General features: G+C 52.7%; 1 protein-coding gene across 1 annotated transcript in view; it reads left to right on the forward strand.

The window, feature by feature from the left end:
* Positions 1–16,049, forward strand: part of GRIN3B (glutamate ionotropic receptor NMDA type subunit 3B) — a 64,199-nt gene extending 48,150 nt beyond the window's left edge. Inside the window, exons 6-11 of the mRNA XM_044455893.1 lie at positions 69–214; positions 3,247–3,362; positions 9,496–9,647; positions 10,422–10,586; positions 11,761–11,828; positions 12,964–16,049. Of these exons, the coding sequence (XP_044311828.1) occupies positions 69–214; positions 3,247–3,362; positions 9,496–9,647; positions 10,422–10,586; positions 11,761–11,828; positions 12,964–13,348 (1,032 nt within the window). The 3' untranslated portion in view covers positions 13,349–16,049. The remainder of the gene's footprint in view (positions 1–68; positions 215–3,246; positions 3,363–9,495; positions 9,648–10,421; positions 10,587–11,760; positions 11,829–12,963) is intronic.
* Positions 16,050–24,763: the final 8,714 nt, after the last annotated feature.

The raw sequence follows: 24,763 nt of genomic DNA on the forward strand, positions 1-24,763 counted from the left end.
CTGCCCTGCCCTGCCCTGCCTTGCAAAGATGGGTTGGCCACCTCTGATCCTGCTCTTGCTTTCCACAGCTTCACCATCCCTCCCAAGGCTTCCGTTTTGGTACGGTCTGGGAGAGCAGCGCCGAGGAATACATCAAGAAAAGTTTTCCAGACATGCACGAGTACATGAGGCGTCACAGTGTCCCCACCACCCCTGCTGGGGTGGCCATACTCAAGTAAGTGGAGTCCGGCTTTCTGAGGACCGTCCTGGGAATGAAAGAGTCGGGCCCTGTTCTTCTGGTTTCTCCTCGGAGCAAACAGATCTCTTCCCATTCCAGCCTTGCCCATTAGAAGCAGAGCAGGGGACGTCAAGGGCCTCTAGGCAGCTGGGTGTAATTCTGTTGGAATTTTGGACTTCAGAAACCTTCTGCAAACCTTCAGATTTCAGACAAGAAGTATCTGCCTTTCTCCTGGCCGCCCAGGAAGGAAGCAGTCTGGGCACAGGGCGACAGTAGCAGAGAGACAGGAGGGTGTCAGGGAAAGAGGAGAAGGCGGGCTATTCAGTCAAGACGGGGACAGAAAAAAGAGATCATGTCGGATGGAGTCAGAGTGAGGAAAGGGGTGGCAGGAGGAGGAATTTAGCCCTGCCCCTTTGCCTTGCTGCCAGCCCACCAGCAACCTCTCACCACGAAGCGCTTCTCTGAAATGTAATTCAGGCGTCTTTGTCTACACTTGCCCATCCATATCTTGGCCATCTTAAAAGTACTAAAAGTCCAGCTCGAGCGAGTCCTGGAATGGCCTCCTTCCCTCCTCGCCATGCACGTACCCTTTGATCAACATCACTGGTCCCAAATTATTCCGAGGCTTTTATAGGTAAGAAATCAGCACTTCGTTTCATATTATTCATTTATTCATTTGATTGGATTTTTGTCCCACCCAATAACTCAAGCTCTCTTGGTTTGCAGCCAACATATTAAAGATGCAGTAAAAATATAAACCACATTAAAGCATCATAAAAAACGTTACCATCCAAAAATGTAATTCCAGACTGGAAATGTGGCCAGGCAGGGTTTGGTCGGGATCACCAGGGACTTCGAGGCCTTGGGGAAGAAACTCAGGGAGCTAAAGGCCCAAGTGGCCTTCTCGTCAATCCTACCAGTCCGGGGATTTGGGCCAGGAAGGGACAGGAGGGTCTCCGAGGGGAACGACTGTGCCAGAAGGAACGCTTCAGGTTCCTTGACCATGGCACTCAGTTTCTTGCCAATGGACTTCGGCAAGGGACGGGTTGCACCTCCCGAGGATGGGGGAAAGGCCCTTTGGAGACGCTCCAGCGAGCTTCTTCTGGAAGACTTTAAACTGAGCCGGGGGGGGGGGTTTCAGGCCCCCCAGAAACGTGTCTGCACTGGACAAGTGTGGGGAGAGGATCAGGGCTCTGGGAGCAGGTTTTAGAGGTACTGCAGGGACTGACAGGACTCCTACAGAGAGGGGCCAGGTATCAGGGAGGATGGGAGGCAGGAGGAGGCTGGGGACTCCAAGGAAAGGGAGCGGTGGGAAGGAGTTGGGGTGCATGTACACCAATGCTAGGAGCATGGGTAACAAGCAGGAAGAGCTGGAAGCTCTCCTGGGAATGGGAGGGTCTGACCTGCTAGGGATCACGGAAACCTGGTGGGATGAAAGGCAAGTCTGGAACGTGAACATAAAGGGGTATCACCTTTTTAGAAAGGACAGGAAGGGAAAGAGGGGTGGGGGCGTAGCTTTATACGTCAGGGAAGGGATAGGATGCAGTGAGATAGATTGCAGCGCATGGGGATTCGGCAGAGGCAGTCTGGATGAAACTTAGGGGTTTTGACAGGGAAAGAGACCTGACAGTGGGGGGAAGTTATCGCCCTCCAGGTCAACTTGAGACCCTGGATGATGTCCTGACAGGCCAGATTCTAAGAATATCTCGGGGGAGAGACACAGTAATTATGGGAGATTTCAGTCTCCCGGATATTAGTTGGGAGACTCACTCGGCGGTGACAGCCAGGTCACGTCGCTTCCTAGAAGCTATGGAAGGAGGGTTTTTCACACAGAGGGTCCGAGAGGCGACGAGGGGGGGAAACATCTTTGACTTGGTCTTGACCAACAGGGAGGAGCTGATGGATGGGGTGCAGATTAGGGGCACTCTGGGTGCAAGTGATCACTTCATCCTTCGCTTTGAGGTCAGGGGACTGGGGACGTGCAGCAGGTCGAGCACTAGAAGCTGGGACTTCCAGAGGGCCAACTCTGGCCATTGAAGGCCAGACTGGGGAAAGTCTCCTGGGACAGGTTACTGGGAGGCAAGCGAGTTGAGGAGGGGTGGATGGCACTCAAAAGGGAGGTTTTGGAGGCGCAAGCCTTGACGATACCTCTAGTCAGTAAGGTGGGGAGGCGGAGGAGAGGCCGCCATGGATGTGAAAGGAGGTGGTAAGAGGGATTAGACACAAGAGGAACCTCTGTAGGAAATGGGTGCTGGGGGAAATAGACAAAAGGGTATACCAGAAGGAGGAGGCCCGTTGCAGAAGGATTCTTCGCAAGGCTAAGGCCAATTACGAGCTGAGACTTGCCAAGAACATCAAAAGCAACAGAAAGGGCTTCTTTCAGCATGTAAATAGGAAGAGGAAGGGGAGACAAGTGGTGGGACCACTAAATAAGGAGGAAGGAGATCCAGTGACTGATACGAGGGAACAGGCACAGATGCTGAATGACTATTTTGCCTCTGTGTTCTCCCCAAAGCAGGACGGGGAATATCCGCATAGGAGATTAGATGAGGCCGGGGACTTAGGGGCACAGATTAGAGTCACCCCCCCTTGAAGTCGAGGGGCTGCTCAGGGCATTGGACATTACAAAGGCGCCAGGCCATGATGGGTTACACCCGAGAGTACCTAGAGAGTTGGCAGGGGCACTCTCACGCCCACTGGCCTCCATTTTTGAGACCTTGTGGAGAACGGGTGAAGTTCCGGAAGACTGGAAGGTGTAGTCAGTGGTCCCAGTTTTCAAAAAGGATAGTAGAGGGGACAATCTGTGTGCTTGCACCTGGCTTTTCTCACTTCCCACGATCCTTTCACCCACCACCGTGCTGGGTTGTATCTATTCCTCATTCATTTGTCGAGACGTCTGTATAAATGGACTGGCATGCAGGAACTTCAGAATGATTCACTGCCTCGTGTTTCGCTGTGCCTGTCTCATTCTGTGTGTCGGCACCGCAAACTCAGTGGGCAATTAGTAACGTTCAGCTCTCTTTGATCAGGACCAATCCCCCCAAACTGAATGCCTTCATCATGGACAAATCTTTGCTGGACTACGAGGTCTCCATCGATTCGGACTGCAAGCTGTTGACTGTGGGGAAACCCTTTGCTATTGAAGGTGGGCCTCCAGGGACGGGGTGGGGAGGGTGAAAGGGGCGTTTAGTGAGAACCAGCCCTGGCCAAGTGTCGGGGCTACGGGGGTCATTCTTTAGAAAATGGGCAGCGTGTTAAATTGGGACGTGGGAGCAACGTACATGTTCAGGTACAGCCGGATTGTCCTCTCTTTCTTTACTTCCCTTCCTCTGTCCATCGCTCCACTTCTCTCTTCTTCCCCTTGTTCCCCTCGTATTTCTTCTCTCTTGTCTCTCTCCCACCCCTTCCCTTCCATCTTCCTCTTTCTCCTCTGCCCTTTTGCAGTTCCCTTCTTTGCACTCTCTCTTTTTTCTGTCATTTGCTCGTTTTTTCTTCCTGGACTGATACCTCTTTCCCTCTTCCTTCCTTCACTGATAATACCACCGTTTAACAAAACAGTTCAGTTCTGGCACGCCAAATATATTCCTGGTCTCTGAATTCTTTAATTCGAAACAGGTTTCTTTTCTACCTGACTCAAACGGATGGGTCTTGGGGTGGGGTGGGAGAACAGGTTGATCTTTCGCATCTGTCCCCCACTCCCTAGTGCATATAATATTTTGGGACCAGAGGAACTAAGCAAGCTCCAAAATCAGGGAAACCCAGTTGTCATAATGAATGGGGCAGTCATTCTCACTAAGCCTAGCCTACCTGGCTGGTTGTTGTTAGAAACTGGAGAACTCTCAAGGAGGTGGCCTTAATCTTGCTGGGGGAGAGGTAAGCTAGAGAACTGGTGGTGGTGACTGGGATTGTTATTAGTACTGATATTGGTATTCCTGGTGGAATAATATCTAGCCCTGCCTTGCATAACCCGCCGGACGCGGCCTCGGGCTTGCGGCCGAAGAGCAACGGCCAAAGGGAGGTGCCGCCGTTCGTGGCCGTTCGTGGCCGTGCAGGGCTGGGCTGGGGGGGGGGGGGGTGTGGGGGGGGGGGGGGGTTTTTCTTTTTTTGTATTGGGGGGGAAAGGGGGAGTTTTGATTGTTTTAAAGTTTTTATTGTATTTTAATCTGTTTTATGGAGTCGTCCCTGGCCATGCCAACGCTTGAGTTTCCTGGGGAGTGCGGGGGCGCCGCCATTGGCGTGGTCATGGGCAATGGGCGTTACAGCAGTGGGGGCTTAACGTGTTCGCGTAGAAGAAGGAGGGACAGATGGCAGACACCTGTCCCTCCTTCTGGTTCTTCCCCCAGCCAGAGGGCGCCAGGTAGCCTTGTCAACCGCCCCTCGGGCCTGACGGTGCTGCTGCTCAATGCCAGGTCGGTCAATAACAAATCTTCCCTCATCCATGACTTGATTGTGGAGGAGGGGGCCGACCTGGCCTGCATAACAGAGACCTGGGCGGGAGAAGGGGGGGAATGTCGCCCTCTCTCAAATGTGCCCACCCGGGTATCTGGTTCAGCACTGTCCATGCCTGGAGGGGGGGGTCGCTTTGGTTTACCGAGCCTCCATCTCCCTCGCAGGACTTCCGGTCCCTTCGAGACCAGGGCTGGAGTGTCTCTACTTGGTGTTGGGCGACCGAGACAGATTGGGGATTCTGTTGGTGTACCGTGCACCCTTCTGCCCAACAGTCTCTCTGCCTGAGCTGATGGAGATCGTCTCGGACCTGGTGTTGAGGACCCGCAGGATGTTGGTCCTGGGGGACTTCAACCTCCACGTTGAGCTGGTTCTGCCCAGGGCGGCTCAGGACTTCATGGCCTCCATGGCAGCCATGGGGCTGTCTCAACATGTCACCGGCCCGACCCATGAACGTGGACACATCCTGGACCTGGTTTTCTCGACGGGGCAGAAAGAGGGTGGTCTGAGGGTGAGGAATTTATGCTTGACTCCCCTGTCATGGTCAGATCACTTCCTGGTGAGGTTTGTGCTCGAGAGCAGCCTCTCCCTCTGTAAGAGTGCGGACCCGATTGTGTGGGTCTGCCCTCGGAGCCAGATGGATCCGGATGGATTCCTGACGGCCCTGGGGGAGTTTCCAGCTGACAAGACTGGTGCTTCTGTCGAGGTTCTGGTCGAACTGTGGAACAGAGAGATGACCAGGGCTGTGGACACGATCGCTCCTAAGCGTCCTCTCCCGCCAGGCAGAGCCCGCTCTTCCCCTTGGTATACACCTGAATTGTGGGCGATGATGCAGGCTGGGAGGCAGCTAGAGCATAGGTGGAGGAAATCACGGGATGAATCTGACCAAACACACTTGAGAGCCCATTATTGGGCCTGTGCTGTGGCGGTGAGGGCGGCGAAAAAGAAATTCTTCTCCATCTCCATTGCCTCCTCAAAATGCCATCCAGCAGAGCTTTTTCGAGTGGTGCATGGCCTGGTTTATCCTGGCCCCAAGAAAGATCTGGTTCCACCCTCGAAGGCCCGCTGTGATGACTTTGCCAAGCATTTCCGGGAGAAAATCGCTCAGATTCGTCACAAGCTAGACTCTACTAGCAACTCAGAGGTTTCTGGGAGACACCAGTGCTGCCGTCTGGTCCAAAATTAATGGATGAATTTCAGTTATTGCGGCCCGATGATGTGGACAAGGTGCTTGGACGAGTACGTCCCACCACTTGCCTATTGGACCCTTGCCCGTCTTGGTTAATAAATAACTCCAAGCACGGGATTGGGACCTGGATCTTGGAAGTGGTTAACGCTTCTCTGAGGGAGGGTCGAGTGCCTGCCCCTTTAAAGGAGGCGGTAATACAACCGGTCCTGAAGAAAGCGTCACTGGATCCAGAGATGGCCGCCAATTATAGACCGGTGGCCAACATCCCGTTTCTGGGCAAGGTGTTGGAGCGAGTGGTGGCGGGACAACTCCAGGCACTCTTGGATGAAACTGATGATCTGGACCCATTTCAGTCCGGCTTCAGACCCGGGTACGGTACTGAATCTGCCTTGGTCGCCCTGTACGATGACCTGTGCAGGGAGAAGGACAGGGGGAGTGTGTCCCTGTTGGTTCTCCTAGACCTCTCAGCGGCTTTCGATACCATCGACCATGGCATCCTTCTGGATAGGCTTGCGGGATTGGGGGTCAGAGGCACTGCTTTGCAGTGGTTCCGCTCCTATCGCAACGGCTGGTTCCAGAAGGTGGTGCTGGGGGACTGTGGCTCTGAGCCATGGCAGCTTTGCCATGGAGTACCACAGGGGTCCATTTTGTCCCCTTTGCTATTTAACATCTACATGAAACCGCTGGGAGAGGTCATCAGGAGGTGTGGGCTGCGGAGTCGTCAGTATGCTGATGATACCCAGCTCTACCTCTCGTTCTCCACTAATCCAGGTGAGGCAGTAGCTGTACTGAACCGGTGCCTGGCCGAGGTAATGGGCTGGATGAGAGCCAATAAACTGAAGCTCAATCCAGACAAGATGGAGGTCCTGTTGGTTGGCGGATCGGGCTTCGGAGAGGGTGGATTTGACCTGGTCCTGAATGGGGTTGCACTCCCTCTTAGGGACAAGGTTCGCAGCCTGGGAGTGCTCCTCGACCCCGAGCTTTCACTGGAAGCTCAGGTGACAGCGGTGGCGAGGAGCGCTTTCCTTCAGCTTCGGCTGATCCATCAGCTGCGCCCCTACCCGGAGTACGACTGCCTGGCGACAGTGACACACGCGCTGGTGACTTCCCGCCTTGACTTCTGCAACGCGCTCTATGTGGGGCTACCCTTGAAGACGGTCCGGATACTTCAGTTGGTTCAGAATAGAGCTGCCAGGCTGCTGAAGGGGACTGGGCATTATGTTCACATGACTCCAGTCCTCCCCCAGTTTCACTGACTCCCCATTGAAGCCCGGGCCCAATTCAAGGTGTTGGCGATGACCTATAAAGCCCTAAACGGCTTGGGTCCTGGCTACCTGAAGGAGCACTTACATCAATATATGCCCAGCCGCCCCCTGAGATCTGCGGGAGAGGCCCTTCTCCGGGAACCCTCCATGAAGGATATTAGGAGGGTAAGAACTCAGAGGAGGGCTTTCTCTGCGGTGGCACCCAATCTATGGAACGCGCTCCCCAGAGAGGTCCGCCTGGCGCTGTCGCTATTTGTTTTTTGGCGCCAGGCGAAGACCTTTTTATTCAAGCGCCATTTTAATTGTTAATGTTATTTTTATTTTAAAGTTTTTTGGCCAGGGCAACTTATTTTATACAGTTACGTGTATTTTATATTGCTATTTATGTATTTTATTTATTTATTTGTAAGCCGCCCCGAGGCTTCGGCAAATGGGGCGGCCTAGAAATTTTCTAAATCAATAAAATAAATAAATAAAATGAGCCACCCTTAGCCAGGGCAGCTCTGTGCCACAAGATTTTGGCAGGATGGAAGCACGAATGGCCACAGAGAGAAAGTTTCACTTGATTGTTGATAAGGCCCATCTTTCTGTTCCTGCACCCGATATCCAGGCTGCCTTTCTGCACACAGAGTTCCTTCCCCTCTAATCTAGGACAACCTTTGCCAGCGTAGCGCCTTCCGTCATTTTGGCCCTGTCGGCTGGGGGCTGACAGGTATTGCAACCTGTTTCCCCTGGAGGACATCAAAGGTGAGGTGGCTGGTCCAGGGCCACTGATGTCTGGATGGAGGAGCTGCAGTGGCAGCGAGGAAGGTCAAGGCCGAGAAGGGGGCAGAGGATTCAGGGCTCTCGCCTGCTCTTCCGCCGCCGCCCCAGCTGCCTCCGCGAGCACGAGCCATCCTTGTCTGCAACGCATCTGGAAGGCGGTTTCTGTGGCACCCAGAAGCCTGCGTGGGTGTTTGGTGCTGCAGCCGTTCCTTTTGGGATGCGAGCAGAGGCTGGACCCGGGAAGGCTCTCTGCTCGCTGCAGAGCGGGCGAGATTGACCTTGGACCAGGAACGGGTGGGGCCAGGGAAGCCCCCCCTCCCTCCTTGCCCTCCCATCCTTCCCCCCTTGAAGTCGCTAATTGCTTTCCCGTCACCTTGGCCCCGGCGTCATCCGCAATGCCTTTTGATCCTCTCAGAACCTCATTAGCGCCGCTGCAAACTTGGGAGCTGCCCAGAATACCAATGATTCTCACGTGTCCGCCCACGCCAGCGAGCTCAAGAGCCGCCGGGTGTTGTTGATGCTGGGAAAGAGAAGAGGCGTGGCGGGGGGGGGGGTGCATGTAGAGCTGCCCCCAAAGGAATGGCAGGTTGGAGCGGGGCACAGTGCGGGGAGAAGCTGGCTCAGACGATTCGGGGGCCGTCGCAGCCCCTCGGCAGGGAACGGTGTGGTATCTGGGTCTGTTTAGATTATTTTGGAACGGCACATTTGGGAAGGCAGAAGAGAGGTGTATAAAACGATGCACGATGCGGGGAAAGCATCAGGGGGAATATTTTCCTTCTTCTCCGTAAGACCAGGACCTAATGGGGTCATTCTGTAAAGCTGATGGGTGGGAGATTTAGGACAGATCTAAGGAAAGGCTTCTTTGCACGGTGCAAACTATGAAAGTCACGTCTGTGAGATGTTTTTGTGATGGCCACCAGATCGGAGTGCTTTACAAGGGGACTGTGCTAGCCCTGATCTGGCATGGCTCTTCCTGTGTTCCTAGAAAACCTGCCCACTCCCAGGGAAAGTTAGACTGCCAATTTGCCGGTGAGGAAAGATTTTGAAGCTTTGGGATGGGAAGCAGGTTACCATAGTTTGCTTAACCTTCCACTCAAAGGGGCCCTGTTCAGCTTTGAAAAAAAATAAGAAAAGTCTGGATGGATCAGCATGCTTGTGAAATGGAGCTTCCATGCCCAGGAGCAGTCTACCGGATGGTGGAAAGTCTGGGTGGATCAGATTGCTTGTGAAGTGGAGCTTCCATGCCCAGGAGCAGTCTACCAGATGGTGGAAAGTCTGGGTGGATCAGATTGCTTGTGAAGTGGAGCTTCCATGCCCAGGAGCAGTCTACCAGATGGTGGAAAGTCTGGGTGGATCAGAACACTTGTGAAATGGAGCTCCTATGCCCAGGAGCAGTCTACCAGATGGTGTCACAAGCAAACAAGGAAAGGTGCTGCTTTTCACCCAGGGCAATATTTCTCTGGTTACACAGGCAGCTTGAATGCTGGATCCCAGCGGAGGGGCTTCCTTCTGGGGTTGATGAGAAATGTGCAGGTGTTCTGAACTGTGACCGGCAGGCCCCAACTAAAGCGTCTCCCCCTTTCTGCTCCCCAAATCTTTGTGGCTTGCCTCAGGCTATGGGATCGGCCTTCCACAGAACTCGCCTCTGACCTCCAACATCTCCGAGTTCATCAGCCGGTACAAGAGTGCGGGCTTTATGGACCTTTTGCATGACAAGTGGTACAAGATGGTGCCCTGCGGAAAGCGGGTCTTTGCCGTCACTGAGGTATGGGGGCTCCGGAGGGTTGGGTGGAAAACGGCTGCTTGGAACTACTTTCTGCTCGGCTGCATTTCGGAGAAGCTTCAGGAGCCGCGTTCCAGCAGTGGGCAGCACCACGAGCAAAAAGGAACATGGCTGACTTTAAAAGGACCCAGAACTTAGTAGCTTAAAGCTGCAACTTCAGAAGCAGTGTGGACTAGTGGCTAGAGTGCAGGAGATCTGGGTTGTAGTTCCCCCCTCATCTGTGAATTTGTGCCTGGTGACTCTCAGCCTAACCTACCTCAAAGGGTTCTTGTGAGGATGAAAAGGAGAGAGGGAGCATTATATAAACTCCCTTAGATTTATTGCAGAAAAAAATGGAATAAGTACACAATCTCCTGCTGTGAGTAGCTTAACCTTTAGGGAGGGATTTCAACCTTTGGAATGGGAGGAAAAGCTGCCCAAAACCTGGGAAACCCAAAATGTTCCGCAGCGGGAGGAAAGGGGGCAGAGCCCCAAACTGGAGCACTCCCCTGGGGAATCCCGCAGGCCAGATTCAGCCCAGGGGCCTCAGGCTGGTCACCCCTGGATTAAAAGATGGCTCAGCGTGGTGGCAAACAAATTTGCCCCGTCCAGTGATTTAGCGGTGCGCTGGAGTGCGCTTGCTGATCGGCAGAGCACTGCTCCAAAAGGGGTTGACCAACAGGATTCGTTTCCTTCTTTCTTCTGTATCTTTTGCGCTGTGCTTCTTACGCACGAGGACCTGCGCGTGCATTTGATGCGTCTTTCTTCTCTGCCCAGACTCTCCAGATGGGAATCTACCACTTCTCCGGCCTCTTTGTGCTCCTTTGCATCGGGCTGTGTGGCTCCCTGCTCACCTCGCTTGGAGAGCACATCTTTTACCGCCTCATTCTGCCCCGCATCAAGCGCAAGAAGAAATTCAACTACTGGCTGCACACCAGCCAGGTGAGCAAAAACTTTGCGTCTGCGCACAGCAGTTTCTTTGGAGGCAGCTGCAGGGGTGTTTGTGCCCTGCTCGGAGCTTTTTATTTTTTATTTATTATTTATCCAAAGCTTTTGTATGCCGTCCTATTATATAAAAATCTCAGGGCGGCTTACAATATTTAAAGGAACAATTAAAACAACAACCATGTCTAATACATAAATTGAAACAAAATAATATATAAAACAAAATGGTAAAACACAGAACAAAACAGAACAGGAGCGGCTGAGCGTTAAAAGTTGCTGATTTTTAAATACCGTTTAAAGAAAAAGGTTTTGACCTGGTGCCGAAAAGAGTATATGCTCGGTGCCAGGCGGACCTCTCTGGGGAGCGCATTCCAGAGTCTGGGGGCCACCGCAAAGAAGGCTCTGCTCCGAGTTGATGGCCTTTTTACCTCTTAGAGAGGGTTCCCGGAGCAGGGCCTCTTCCACAGATCTTAGGGGGCGTGAGGGCTTATGAGGAAGGAGGCCGTCCTTCAGCTATCCTGGTCTCAAGCCATTTAGGTCCCAAGCCGTCCCAAGCTTTCCCTTTGGGGCAGCTGGTTGAACTGTATGTGGGACTGGATGGAGCTGGGGTCCAATTTCAAAAGGTTCCTCTCACACTCTTTTCTATCCCCTACGGAAAACCGAGACTGGGCAAACCATGCAATGATCAAACTAGAAGATCCCTCAGAGGGGTGGGTTTTTGCAGAGCTGGGATCCAATCCCCATTTAACCCCAAAAGTTCATGATCTTGGGGCGGTGTGCCGGGCTCCCTTTGCAGCAGCATATAGACGTGGAAGAGGGAAAGGGAATCTGAAACCCCACTCCTGCATCTGGGGAGGAAGACTGGGATTAAGCATGTAACCTGGGATGGCAAAGCTCAGCCTGAGCCTGAGATGCCACCCGCTTTCCCTGCCCCCGGGTCCTTCCATTGCCCCCCAGTTTCTGTAGTTTCTCCCACGCCATTTCAAAACTGGCTGTAAAAGCCTTAAGATCTTTTCCCCTGCAAAGGAACCCGAACTGAGCTTGTAACCATAGCCACTAGCATAATGTCTGAGTGGCAAGAGAGCCGCACACATTCTTCATATGCTCAGAGGCATGCTTTTTCAGCCTACAAGTCTGTGACCTCACTGTTTTCTTTATATATGTGCGCCAGAAAATCCACCGGGCTTTGAACATGGGGCTAGAGGAACAGAGGATCAAGAAGCTAAATTTGGAGAAAAGGTATTCTTTTAGTCATGTTCTCAGCTCTGTTGCTAAACTCTGAAGTTTTAAAACACCTTTTCAAGGCTCCCTGAGCAATTCAGCCACTGTTTTACTGATTTTGTTTCCCAGTGTATGACTTTATTCTTACTCCTTGTGTGCCACCCCAGAACCCCTGTATTGGAATGTGGAGAATCATATTGGATTGTATAGTGGGGAGGGCTGGGAAGGAACTGGTGCGGGGGAGGAGCAGAAAAGAGGGCCGCCTCCTTCCCATGTACGATGGTGGCAAAAGAGAGCACCACTTGGAAATCAGATGTTAGATTCTCCCACTGCAGAAAACTTTTGCAGATCAAATATCTTGGGTAATCGAGCTCCAACGTAGAAACAGAGTGTGTAAGAAGGGGTCTCCGGGACCATCTAGTCTGACCCCGGCTCCAGCCGGCTCTGCTCACGACACGCCCACCGTTTGGACGTCCAGCCTGTCCTTGAACAGCCGCACCGATGGGGCCCCCACCACCTTGCCTGGAAGCCCATTCCACACCCTGGGGGTCCCGACTGTCAGGAAGGACTTCCTGGCATCTAACATAGCATTGGATCCTGCACTTCCGATGCATGGCACAGGAATAGCACTGTCTCCAGCCCGGCCTGCAATGCGGCAAGGGAGAATTTTACAGCAAGCCCACATAATCAGTCAACACACATCCCCCTCGCTTCCTAGAACAGCCAGAGAAGAGCTCTTCTCCCTCTTTTCTGGCTAGCGAGACTTCGGAAGGATGGGTCACCCGCCTTTGGAGCTGCTGGCCGTGTTTTGTCCTGCAGGCGTGTTGGGCTGCATTTCTCACAATCCCCCTGGCAAGTTAATACAACGTTAGACACAACAGTCTGTCCCGGGAAGGTCATGTGCCCTCTTGTTGTGAATTTTTTTGCATTCAGTTGCATTTACGATTGAACATTTCCCCCATCCTTCTTGTGGCTGTCCGTTTTCAGAGAGATCTGCAAGGAATGTCTTGTTATTTAGATAGGGACACAAGAGGGTTTCTTTTTGGTTCGGGGGAAGGTTAGGGAAGAGTTTCAGGTGGGGTTTGGAGGGGGGAAGTCAGTCACCTCTTTCTTCTTTCTGCTCCCCAATAAATGATCCCCCCTCCCAAAAAAGATGCAACATTCAGAAGAGTCAAGAAGAGCCAGAGCAACCCCCCAGCCAGCCTGGGTGGAACAACCTACGTCGGGCGGCTGTGAAGAAGGAAGACAAGCGGGTGCATTTCAATATCGAGAACACGCCAGACGAGCCGTCGGAAGACGAGAGAGAGGCAGCCGTCTGGCACTGCATGAACGGCCAGGATCCACAGCAGGACGACAAAGAAGCCAAAGAGAAGGAACTGAAGGAGCTGGAGGGCAAAATCGAGGCCATGCGGGAAGAGCTACGGGCTGCCTTGGTGCGGAAGAGCGAGCTGATGGTGGCGCTCGGACCCCCGCCCAAAGCCCCCCAGCTCCCACCCGCTCTGAAAGCACTGATCAAAGCGAACAATGAGGACAGGTGATGGAGGAAAGGGAGCGCCTGTGGGTGGGCCGGGTGGCGCCCACGTGGCGTGGCGCACAAACGAAAAAGACGCGTGTGGTTGCAAAATGCTTGGGCTCTGGCCGCCGTTGCACCGGCAAAGCTTGAGTTCCAGCCTCCCCTATTACTCCGAGACCCGTGCAGTCAAATCCGTGCTTTGCATGTGGAAGGTCCCATTTTGGATGCGGCTGAGGAGCGTCTTGGCTGGTGGGCCGGGAAAGACGGCTGCAGAGCAAACGGGGCCGTGTCCCAAGGTGCTAACAAGGGGGTGTCCGTGCCACGAAACACCATTTCCTGATTTCTGCAGGGATCAAGCCCGTTGAAGTCACAGGAGAACCCCTGAGCTACGTTCGGTGGTCTCTTGGGACCATCGGCCAGGAACGTGAGGCGGCTGTGAATGAGGGCAGATGGAGGGGAGAGGTCCCACAAAGGTGGGGGCTACCATGGCTTCAAGGCCTGGCATTTCCAGGCCTAGCAGAGATACGGAGACTGGCTTCCCATCGAAGGTAGACTTTCCGGGCTGAGCTGTCTCTGGTCCGGCTTGGGCATACGACAGAACTTGGCTGCCATTGTCATCTGCCTTCAGCCAGAGAGGATGGAGGCAGAGCGACCCAGAGCCTTCCCTGAATCTCAGAGACTTAACCATCTATCGACACACGCCCTGCAGCCAAGAGCTTTCCCAGGCTCCCTCGCTGCTTCAGCACCCGCGGGCAAAGTCCTTGGGGCCTTTTGCAGTTCCGGTGATCTCCGCAGCCGTTTTGCTTGTGCCCAAAACCTCGGCGAGGGGCTCCTGGTCATGCTCGGGGCACAGCAGCTTTGCACAGTCTCGTGTTTAGAGGAACCTCTCAGCTGAGCTTCGCCAAGGGAAGCCTCCAGCTCCATCCGCATCGTCGGACGATCCCAGGTCGGAAGGCTGGCAGGGGACAGACGCGGCTGTCAGTCGAGAGTGGACGATTCTGGGCCCGTCGGTCAGCTTGGCGTGTTTCTGGCAGGGCTGAGGTGCCTTTGGGGTCTGTTATGGGGTGGACCTGCACTGACTCTTACCTGAGAGCAGGAGCACTGAAATCCTTGGGATTGCCATGGACTGTCTGAGTTGTCCCATGCATTTCACTGGCTCTGCTCTAGGGAAGATGACAGGGGTGTTTTTAAAGAGCTTGTGGGTGAGCGCAGGGTTCTGATGACTTTGAAAGTGCATGGATCCTGGCTCTTATTTGTGGATTGTTCATTTCTTGCCCTCCATTTCTATACTGCCTGATAGCTGAAGCTCTCCGGCCAATTTGCAAAGATTAGAACCTTAGAAATACAAGGTATATACATAAAATATACATAAAATAGGCAGAGAAGCACATAGGTACTTGTATTGGCAAACAATTATAAACTTGTAAGGAGGTTACCCCTGTTGGCATCAGGTGGGACTCGTTGGCATGATCGTGCCATCTTTGCAGGGACTCCCCCCAAGAAGGCCCATACCTTGTCCCCTTCCAAGCCTCTCTCGGAGGAAGCAACTGGACTAGCAGCTTAGATGATGAAGACCACGCCTTGCAGAACAGTAATTTTTTTGGAGACCTGTCCGGTCCCTTCTTGTTTCACTGCAGTGCTTGGAAATGCCATCACAGGAGGACTGTAACCAATCCTTCTGACTTGGGACACACCCTTTTTTCGTAGCCACCCCCTCCCCTCCCCTTCAGGCTTGCGACAGACCACCTCACTAGACTCATTGGCCCTCTTAGCAATAATAAATTTGGGGGCCATAATTCTGCTACAAGGAATTTGGGGGCTGCAGTTCTGCTACAAGGGCGGGCTGCAGCTTGTCAGGAACGGTGGGACTGTTCTCTTCAGCCAGCTCGTGTTTGTTTGTGTGGGTTTCGTTTTAAATTTCAGAATAACCCATCAAGATCTGATTTAGCAGCTCAGGTTTCGCACAGCCCAGCTTTCTTCAAGCAGCTCCAGTTTAGCATGCTTCAGTTGAACTCATGGGCCAGTGCATGGAGCACCTTTTCGTCGAACTCTGCTTTCAGACTTAGCAGCTCCAGGTTCGCAAAGATTTGTTTCATTAGCTGGTCAAGTGGAGCATCTTACTTATTTATTATTTATTTGGAACACTTATATGCCGCCCCATTCGCAAAAGCCTCAGGGCGGCTTCCAATACGAATAAATAACTATACAAATTGGATCTTGGGTTCGGCAGAGCTGTGCTTTTTTTTTTTTTGGCAGCTCAAGTACTGGAAAGCTTTTCCAAAAGAGATTGTGGCAGGACTGCATTCTTACAAAGTGCTTTGCTTGGCAGGATTAGCTCTTAAAGCCAGTTTTGGCTGGCTGTGAAAACTTTAGCAGGGTTCCTTGTAAAAGAATAAAACTCTTCCAGTCGGGGATGGTAAATGTGAAGTGATGGCAAAGACTCGGTCTTCATCAACACAGCAGGTTCCTTAATAATGGCTTTTAAAGGTATTCCTGCCCTTCAGTCCCACTTACCTTCACAACATTTGAATGGAGGAAAATAGCACAGGGAATTATAGGTAAGCAAGAGGAGCCCATGAATAACTGAGCGAAATGCCAGCAACTCTTAAAAAGTAATTTATTACCGAAATGTCAGGGTCTTAGTAGAAAATCCCAACTTGCAAATGTTAATTCAGTTCCTGCCAGTTTCTTGGCCTCATTATACATTCTGCTTCAGTGAAAGAAAATGTGTGTACATGCAAATATTTATATATATTTAAAGGTCTTTTTTCTCTGCTGAGTCACAAACTTTTTCTGAGGTTAGCAAGGAACTTAGGGCACAAGAATAAGGCACATTCAGAAAACTGGGAAGGAAAACTCATGTGCAAAGCCAAAAAGCAAGATATCAAAACATTCTTGTCTCTTGCAAAAACAAAACAAACCCTTAAGCATTCCTTTCTAAGATTTATATAGATGGTTGGCTGGTTCGGTTTTGTTTGGGCTACCCTTCATGGACCCCATGCCCTCTGGAAGCTTTGGACCATACCTCCATCATCCCCTGCCAGGATGGCCAATGGCCAGGCTTGATGGAGTTGTAGTCCAGCACCTCCAAAGCTTGTATGCACCATTTAAACGGGGCTGGATGCAGACCATCTGCTTGGAAATTAGGTAGCCCGCCGGTGATTTATGGGCCTGTTCCAAGATAGCAGTCACATCCCAAAACACCCAGCCCTGCTTACGGCTTTCCAAGCGAGAGCTAGACACTGAAAAATCCAGCAATCAAGCCCATGGGGCTCAAGGGAAATGCATAGTTTTATATATGCTAATCTATGTACTTTCTAAAATCAGCCTGTGGATGACCCTAAAGACCCTGGTCTCCTAAGAACATCCTGCTCACCCAGTCTGGAACAAGAGAGGTTTGAATGGGAATGGAGGTTGCAGGCTTGGAGCACCAAAGCACTTAGAAGGCCTGCCCTACACACCACTTCCCATAGAGGAAAGCGCCAGGCCCTGATGATCACTATGGCATTGGATCCCCCTGCAAGGCTCCTGCTGCCAATCATTCGGCCCGGGTTGTTCTATGCAAACACGCCACTCCCCCAGTGTTTACATCCTTTTGCAAATGGGAAGGAGCACAGAAGATGAGGTACTTCTAAGAGAGATAGAGTATCTTCTGTTTTTCCTGAGAGCCAGATACTTCCAGTTCCTACCATCCCCACCAGAAATGCCACTGGTCAAGATACCAAAAAACAAACCTTGGTTCCTGTCCAAACGAAAATGAAATCATTGATGTTGGTTAACTAGAACATGCCCTCCCTGGACACGATGTCCCAGGCAGATTAGGGATGATGAGATTGGAGTGTGACCGCACGAAGAATCACAACACAGGAGCAGAGCAAGTGTTCAGAGAACGAAAACAAAAAACCACACAGAATCAGCCAGTCCCTTCCTTTTCAATGCTATCTGCTAGCCAAAGCTCTCCAGGCAGTTTGCAGAAACTGAAAGCCTTAAAGATACCGTAATATACAGAATATAAAAACAGTTTGTCTCCAAACATATGGAAACCGAGGTGATGCACTGACACCAATGAAAATGCACATCATTCTGCAACTGTTTCGTGGTAGGAACCGTCAAAGGTGACTTGGGCTGGCTCTGGCTTTTTCCTCGCTGCGGAGATGCCATCTATGCCTTGCAGGACGGGAGGCTTGTGCCACGGCTCCTCCGCTGAGCGCCTACTTTTTGGCCTTTGCCGTCCACAGAGAGACTTTGCGCGAGAAACAGGGAGTCTGGCTTTGCTGCCTCTTGGATCCTTTATTGGCACTTGCTGGAAAAGATGGTGCTCAGATACGCATTTCGGGGAGGTGGAAGACTCCTCCTGAATCCCGGATCCTTAATTGCTACGTGTACTTCTGTTTTTATCACTAGACTACTGTAAAGGGATGCATTTCATCACTCAGGGGTCCACATAGACGCTTACATCCTCTTTTTCGCTTTTCCCCACTGCCTCTCAGGAGCGGTATTCCAACCCGTCTAGAAAGGTTCCTTAATATGGTAACCTGGAACTCTGCGGATGACGCTTGGTCTTGTTCCAAAGGACTGGTGTATTCTGCTTATTGCAAAACAGAACTAGGTGCATAGTTTCAGAGGGGAGCGGGTAAATTTTCCTTTTTCAGGAAACGGGGGGACTTATTCTGCTCTCCTGTGTCTGGTCGGAGAGAGGCAGGGAGGTCGCTTGCAAAATGCTTTGGACCTCAGCTCCCCAACTCCCCTGCTGGTATGACCAGGATGCTGGAGTCAGAGACCAGAAGATCCAGAGTTTTCCTTTCTGCCGTCCGGTCTGTCCCAGCGCCGCTCTGGAGTCGCACACTGTTCCTCCATCGGTATGAAAGGCACAGACCCTTCTTTCACCCACATCCTGCCCCCAGCCCTGGCTACGGGAGTTGCAGCAGCTCCAGCTTTTCTGCAAGGAGGTGGAGTGGATGCCCCCCCAGCCCCCCCAGCATCTCCTGATTTGTAGAATAGTCGCAAGAAGAGGCGGGTTGCCTTGAATTCTGGGTCGTGTTAGACCGCCCCCACACAGACCAAAGGATTTGTTTGGGGCGGGGGGGTGGAGGCCGTCAAGCTCAGCCAGGGAAGAGTCGCGTGAAGCTGGCTCAGGTGGGCAGCAGCAGGGATGCTCCCAGGCAGGCCTTCCCTAGAACTGGTGTCCCCCAGGTACAACGCCCAGCATCTGACGGTTGGCTGTGGTTGCTGGGGCTGATGGGAGTTGTAGCTGAAACATCCAGAAGCCACCCAGTTGCCAAAGGATGGCCTGGTCCTTCCACATTAAGAGAAGCACTTCTCTGTGCCGGAATGTGCAAAGTGTACCAAGAAATGTGGGTGGTGCTGAGCAGAGAAATGGGACCCTTTGTGGTGGGGGGAGGGGGGGGAGAGAGCCAGTGGCAAGAGGAAGCCCTCCACCCTGCAGAGAGAAGCGTGGAGGGATCCCCATGGCCACGTGTTTGGAGTTTCCTGAGATTGTCCAGGATGCCCAACCAAAAAGCCGGTATACTCCCGACCGTGGGGAAGCGAAAGGGAGCAGAATAACGCTGTTAGAGGGAGCATTGAGGATGGTGAAGCTGGAACATGCCCTCCCTGGACATGATGTCCCAGGCGGATTAGGGATGATGGGATTGGAGTGTCACCGCACCAAGAGTCGCAACACAGGAGCAGAGCAAGTGTCAGAGAACGAAAACAAAAAACCACACAGAATCAGCCAGTCCCTTCCTTTTCAATGCTATCTGCTAGCCCAAGCTCTCCAGGCAGTTTGCAGAACCTGAAAAACTTAAAGATAGCATAATATACAGCATATAAAAACAGTTTGTCTCCAAACATATGGAAACCGAGGTGATGCACTGACACCAATGGAAATGCACAGCATTCTGCAACTGTTTCGTGGTAGGAACCGTCACAGGTGCCCTTGGGCCGGCTCTGGCTTTTTCCTCGCTGCGGAGATGCCATCTATGCATTGCAGGACGGGAGGCTTGTGCCACGGCTCCTCCGCTGAGCGCCTGGTTTTTGTGCCTTTGCCGTCCACAGAGAGCCTTTGCGCGAGAAACAGGGAGCCTGGCTTTGCTGCCGCTTGGATCCTTTATTGGCACTTGCTGGAAAAGAGGGTGCTCAGATACGCATTTCGGTGAGGTGGAAGAGTCCTCCTGAATCCCGGATCCTTAATTGCTACATGTACTTCTGTTTTTATCACTAGACTACTGTAAAGGGATGCATTTCATCACTCAGGGGTCCACAAAGACCGTTACGTCCTCTTTTTTGCTTTTCCTGAATCCCTCTCGAGAGCGGTATTCCAGCCGGTCTAGAAAAGTTCCTTAATATGGCAACCTGGAACCCTGCGGATGACGCTTGGTCTTGTTCCCAAGGACTGGTGTATTCTGCTTCTTGCAAAACAGAACTAGGTTCATAGTTGTGGAGGCGAGAAGGTAAATTTTCCTTTTTGAGGAAATGGGGGGATTTATTCTGCTCTCCTGTGCCTGGTCGGAGAGAGGCAGGGAGGTCGCTTGCAAAATGCTTTGGACACCAGCTCCCCAACTCCCCTGCTGGTATGACCAGGATGCTGGAGTCAGAGACCAGAAGATCCAGGGTTTTCCTTCCGGCCGTCTTGTCTGTCCCAGTTCCACTCTGGAAAGTCGCACACCGTTCTTCCATCGGTATGAAAGGCACAGACCCTCCTTTCACCCACATCCCGCCCCCAGCCCCAGCTACGGGAGTTGCAGCAGCTCCAGCCTTTCTGCAAGGAGGTGGAGTGGATGCCCCCCCCCCAGCCATCTCCTGATTTGTAGAATAGTCACAAGAAGAGGCGGGTTGCCTTGACTTCAGGGTCCTGTTAGACCGCCCCCGCCCAGACCAAAAGATTTGTTCGGGGGGGGTGGAGGCCGTCAAGCTCAGCCAGGGAAGAGTCGCGTGAAGCTGGCTCAGGTGGGCAGCAGCAAGGATGCTCCCAGGCAGGCCTTCCCTGAACTGGTGTCCTCCAGGTACAACGCCCAGCAACTGACGGTTGGCTGTGGTGGCTGGGGCTGATGGGAGTTGTAGCTGAAACATCCAGAAGCCACCCAGTTGCCAAAGGATGGCCTGGTCCTCCCACATTAAGAGAAGCACTTTTCTGTGCCGGAATGTGCAAAGTGTACCAAGAAATGTGGGTGGTGCTGAGCAGAGAAATGGGACCCTTTGTGGTGGGGGGAGGAGGGGAGGGAGAGAGGCAGTGGCAAGAGGAAGCCCTCCACCCTGCAGAGAGAAGCGTGGAGGGATCCCCGTGGCCGCATGTTCTGAGTTTCCCGAGATTGTCCGTGATGCCCAACCAAAAAGCGGGTATACTCCCTGTTATATCCCAAAGGACGCCTTGTCAGTCCTTGGCAAGCAGACCACAAGACCAGAGTGGAGAGGAGGAGAAGCTCCTTTATCTTACCTGCGCAGGGACCAACACTTTACTAAAGTGCGGTCCCTATGTATGGTATTAGAAGACTTTTTATGGCATTTCTTATCTCTGGAAAAGTACTAACGAATGTCTTCGGCACGTCTCTTGCCACAGTTTCTGCTGACCACTCCTAATCGTGCTGGTATCTGGGTCTTGCAGGCCCCTTAGTCATGTTATCTTCCCTGCCTGACCTTGCGCTTGGGCTTCTTGTGCTTCACCACCTTGTTCCTTTTTTTTTTTTTTTTTTTTGTTTCACATGGTCATGCTTGCGTAACTCTGAGAGGGTCGGGGTATACCCTGTACCTTTCAGATAAAGTAGATACCAAGTAGGAGTGCCGTGCACAGGGGTGGGCTAGGTTCAATAAGCGATAAGCGGGTATTCTGCGCTGCTAGCTGGCCTAGTTCACTCCCGACCGTGAGGAAGCGAAAAGGGGCAGAATAACGCTGTTAGAGGGAGCATTGATGATGTTTAAGCTGGAACATGCCCTCCCTGGACCTGATGTCCCAGGCGGATTAGGGATGATGGGATTGGAGTGTGACCTCACCATGAGTCGCAACACAGGAGCAGAGCAAGTGTCCAGAGAACAAAAACAAAAACCACACAGAATCAGCCAGTCCCTTCCTTTTCAATGCTATCTGCTAGCCAAGGCTCTCCAGGCAGTTTGCAGAAACTGAAAGCCTTAAAGATACCGTAATATACAGAACATACAAACAGTTTGTCTCCAAACATGTGGAAACCGAGGTGATGCACTGACACCAATGGAAATGCACATCATTCTGCAACTGTTTCGTGGTAGGAACCGTCACAGGTGCCCTTGGGCTGGCTCTGGCTTTTTCCTCGCTGCGGAGATGCCATCTATGCATTGCAGGACGGGAGGCTTGTGCCACGGCTCCTCCGCTGAGCGCCTGGTTTTGTGCCTTTGCCGTCCACAGAGAGCCTTTGCGCGAGAAACAGGGAGCCTGGCTTTGCTGCCGCTTGGATCCTTTGTTGGCGCTTGCTGGAAAAGATGGTGCTCAGATACGCATTTCGGGGAGGTGGAAGAGTCTTCCTGAATCCCGGCTCCTTAATTGCTACATGTAATTCTGTTTTTATCACTAGACTGCTGTAAAAGGATGCATTTCATCACTCAGGGGTCCACATACACGGTTACATCCTCTTTTTTGCTTTTCCCGACTGCCTCTCGGGAGCAGTATTCCAGCCCGTCTAGAAAGGTTCCTTAATATGGCAACCTGGAACCCTGCGGATGACGCTTGGTCTTGTTCCCAAGGACTGGTGTATTCTGCTTCTTGCAGAACAGAACTAGGTGCATAGTTGTGGAGGCGAGCAGGTAAATTTTCCTTTTTCAGGAAACGGGGGGATTTATTCTGCTCTCCTGTGTCTGGTCAGAGAGGCAGGGAGGTTGCTTGCAAATTGCTTTGGACCTCGGCTCCCCAACTCCTTTGCTGGTATGACCAGGATGCTGGAGTCAGAGACCAGAAGATCCAGCGTTTTCCTTTCTGCCGTCTTGTCTGTCCCAGTTCCGCTCTGGAAAGTCGCACACCGTTCTTCCATCGGTATGAAAGGCACAGACCCTTCTCTCACCCACATCCCGCCCCAGGCCCCAGCTACGGGAGTTGCAGCAGCTCCAGCCTTTCTGCAAGGAGGTGGAGTGGATGCCCCCCCAGCCACCCCAGCATCTCCTGATTTGTAGAATAGTCGCAAGAAGAGGCGGGTTGCCTTGACTTCTGGGTCGTGTTAGACCACCCCCACCCAAACCAAAAGATTTGTTCGGGGCGGGAGGGTGGGGTGGAGGTTCTCAAGCTCAGCCAGGGAAGAGTCGCATGAAGCTGGCTCAGGTGGGCAGCAGCAAGGATGCTCCCAGGCAGGCCGTCCTGAAGTGGTGTCCTCCGGGCAGAACGCCCAGCAACTGATGGTTGGCTGTGGTGGCTGGGGCTGATGGGAGTTGTAGCTGAAACATCCGGAAGCCACCCAGTTGCCAAAGGATGGCCTGGTCCTTCCACATTAAGAGAAGCACTTTTCTGTGCTGGAACGTGCAAAGTGTACCAAGAAATGTGGGTGGTGCAGAGCAGAGAAATGGGATCCTTTGTGGTGGGGGGAGGAGGGGGGGGGAGAGAGGCAGTGGCAAGAGGAAGCCCTCCACCCTGCAGAGAGAAGCATGGAGGGATCCCCGTGGCCGCGTGTTCTGAGTTTCCCGAGATTGTCCGGGATGCCCAACCAAAAAGCGGGTATACTCCCGACCGTGTGGAAACGAAAGGGAGCAGAATAACGCTGTTAGAGGGAGCATTGAGGATGGTGAAGCTGGAACTTGCCCTCCCTGGACATGATGTCCCAGGCGGATTAGGGATGATGGGATTGGAGTGTCACCGCACCAAGAGTCGCAACACAGGAGCAGAGCAAGTGTCAGAGAACAAAAACAAAAAACCGCACAGAATCAGCCAGTCCCTTCCTTTTCAATGCTATCTGCTAGCCAAAGCTCTCCAGGCAGTTTGCAGAAACTGAAAGCCTTAAAGATACCGTAATATACAGCATATAAAAACAGTTTGTCTCCAAACATGTGGAAACCGGGGTGATGCACTGACACCACTGAAAATGCACATCATTCTGCAACTGTTCCGTGGTAGGAACCGTCAAAGGTGCCCTTGGGCCGGCTCTGGCTTTTTCCTCGCTGCGGAGGTGCCATCTATGCATTGCAGGACGGGAGGCTTGTGCCACGGCTCCTCCGCTGAGCGCCTGGTTTTGGGCCTTTGCCTTCCGCAGAGAGCCTTTGCGCGAGAAACAGGGAGCCTGGCTTTGCTGCCGCTTGGATCCTTTATTGGCACTTGCTGGAAAAGATGGTGCTCAGATACGCATTTCGGGGAGGTGGAAGAGTCCTCCTGAATCCCGGATCCTTAATTGCTACATGTCATTCTGTTTTTATCACTAGACTGCTGCAAAAGGATGCATTTCATCACTCAGGGGTCCACACAGATGGTTACATCCTCTTTTTGGCTTTTCCCCACTGCCTCTCGGGAGCAGTATTCCAGCCCGTCCAGAAAGGTTCCTTAATATGGTAACCTGGAACCCTGCAGATGACGCTTGCTCTTGTTCCAAAGGACTGGTGTATTCTGCTTCTTGCAAAGCAGAACTAGGCGCATAGTTTCGGGGGCAAGCAGGTAATGTTTTCCTTTTTCAGGAAACGGGGGGATTTATTCTGCTCCTGTGTCTGGTCGGAGGGAGGCAGGGAGCTGGCTTGCAAAATGCCCTGGACACCAGCTCCCTAACTCCCCTGCTGGTATGACCAGGATGCTGGAGTCAGAGACCAGAAGATCCAGGGTTTTCCTTCCGGCCGTTTGGTCTGTCCCAGTGCCACTCTGGAAAGTCGCACACCGTTCTTCCATCGGTATGAAAGGCACAGATCCTTCTCTCACCCACATCCCGCCCACAGCCCCAGCTACGGGAGTTGCCGCAGGTCCAGCCTTTCTGCCAGGAGGTGGATTGGATGCCCCCCCAGCCCCCCCAGCATCTCCTGATTTGTAGAACAGTCGCAAGAAGAGGCGGGTTGCCTTGACTTCTGGGTTGTGTTAGACCGCCCCCCCCCCGCCCCAGACCAAAAGATTTGTTCGGGGGGGTGGGGGGTGGAGGCTGTCGAGCTCAGCCAGGGAGGAGTCGCGTGAAGCTGGCTCAGGTGGGCAGCAGCCAGGATGCACCCAGGCAGGCCTTCCTGGAACAGGTGTCCTCCAGGTACAACACCCAGCAACTGACGGTTGGCTGTGGTGGCTGGGGCTGATGGGAGTTGTAGCTGAAACATCCAGAAGCCACCCTGTTGCCAAAGGATGGCCTGGGCCTTCCACATTAAGAGAAGCACTTTTCTGTGCCGGAATGTGCAAAGTGTACCAAGAAATGTGGGTGGTGCTGAGCAGAGAAATGGGACCCTTTGTGGTGGTGGGGGGGGGAGAGAGGCAGTGGCAAGAGGAAGCCCTCCACCCTGCAGAGAGAAGCGTGGATGGATCCCCGTG

The sequence above is a fragment of the Varanus komodoensis genome, unplaced genomic scaffold (genome assembly GCF_004798865.1).
Source record: "Varanus komodoensis strain SLA01 unplaced genomic scaffold, ASM479886v1 scaffold80, whole genome shotgun sequence".
NCBI classification, from domain to species: Eukaryota; Metazoa; Chordata; class Lepidosauria; order Squamata; family Varanidae; genus Varanus; species Varanus komodoensis.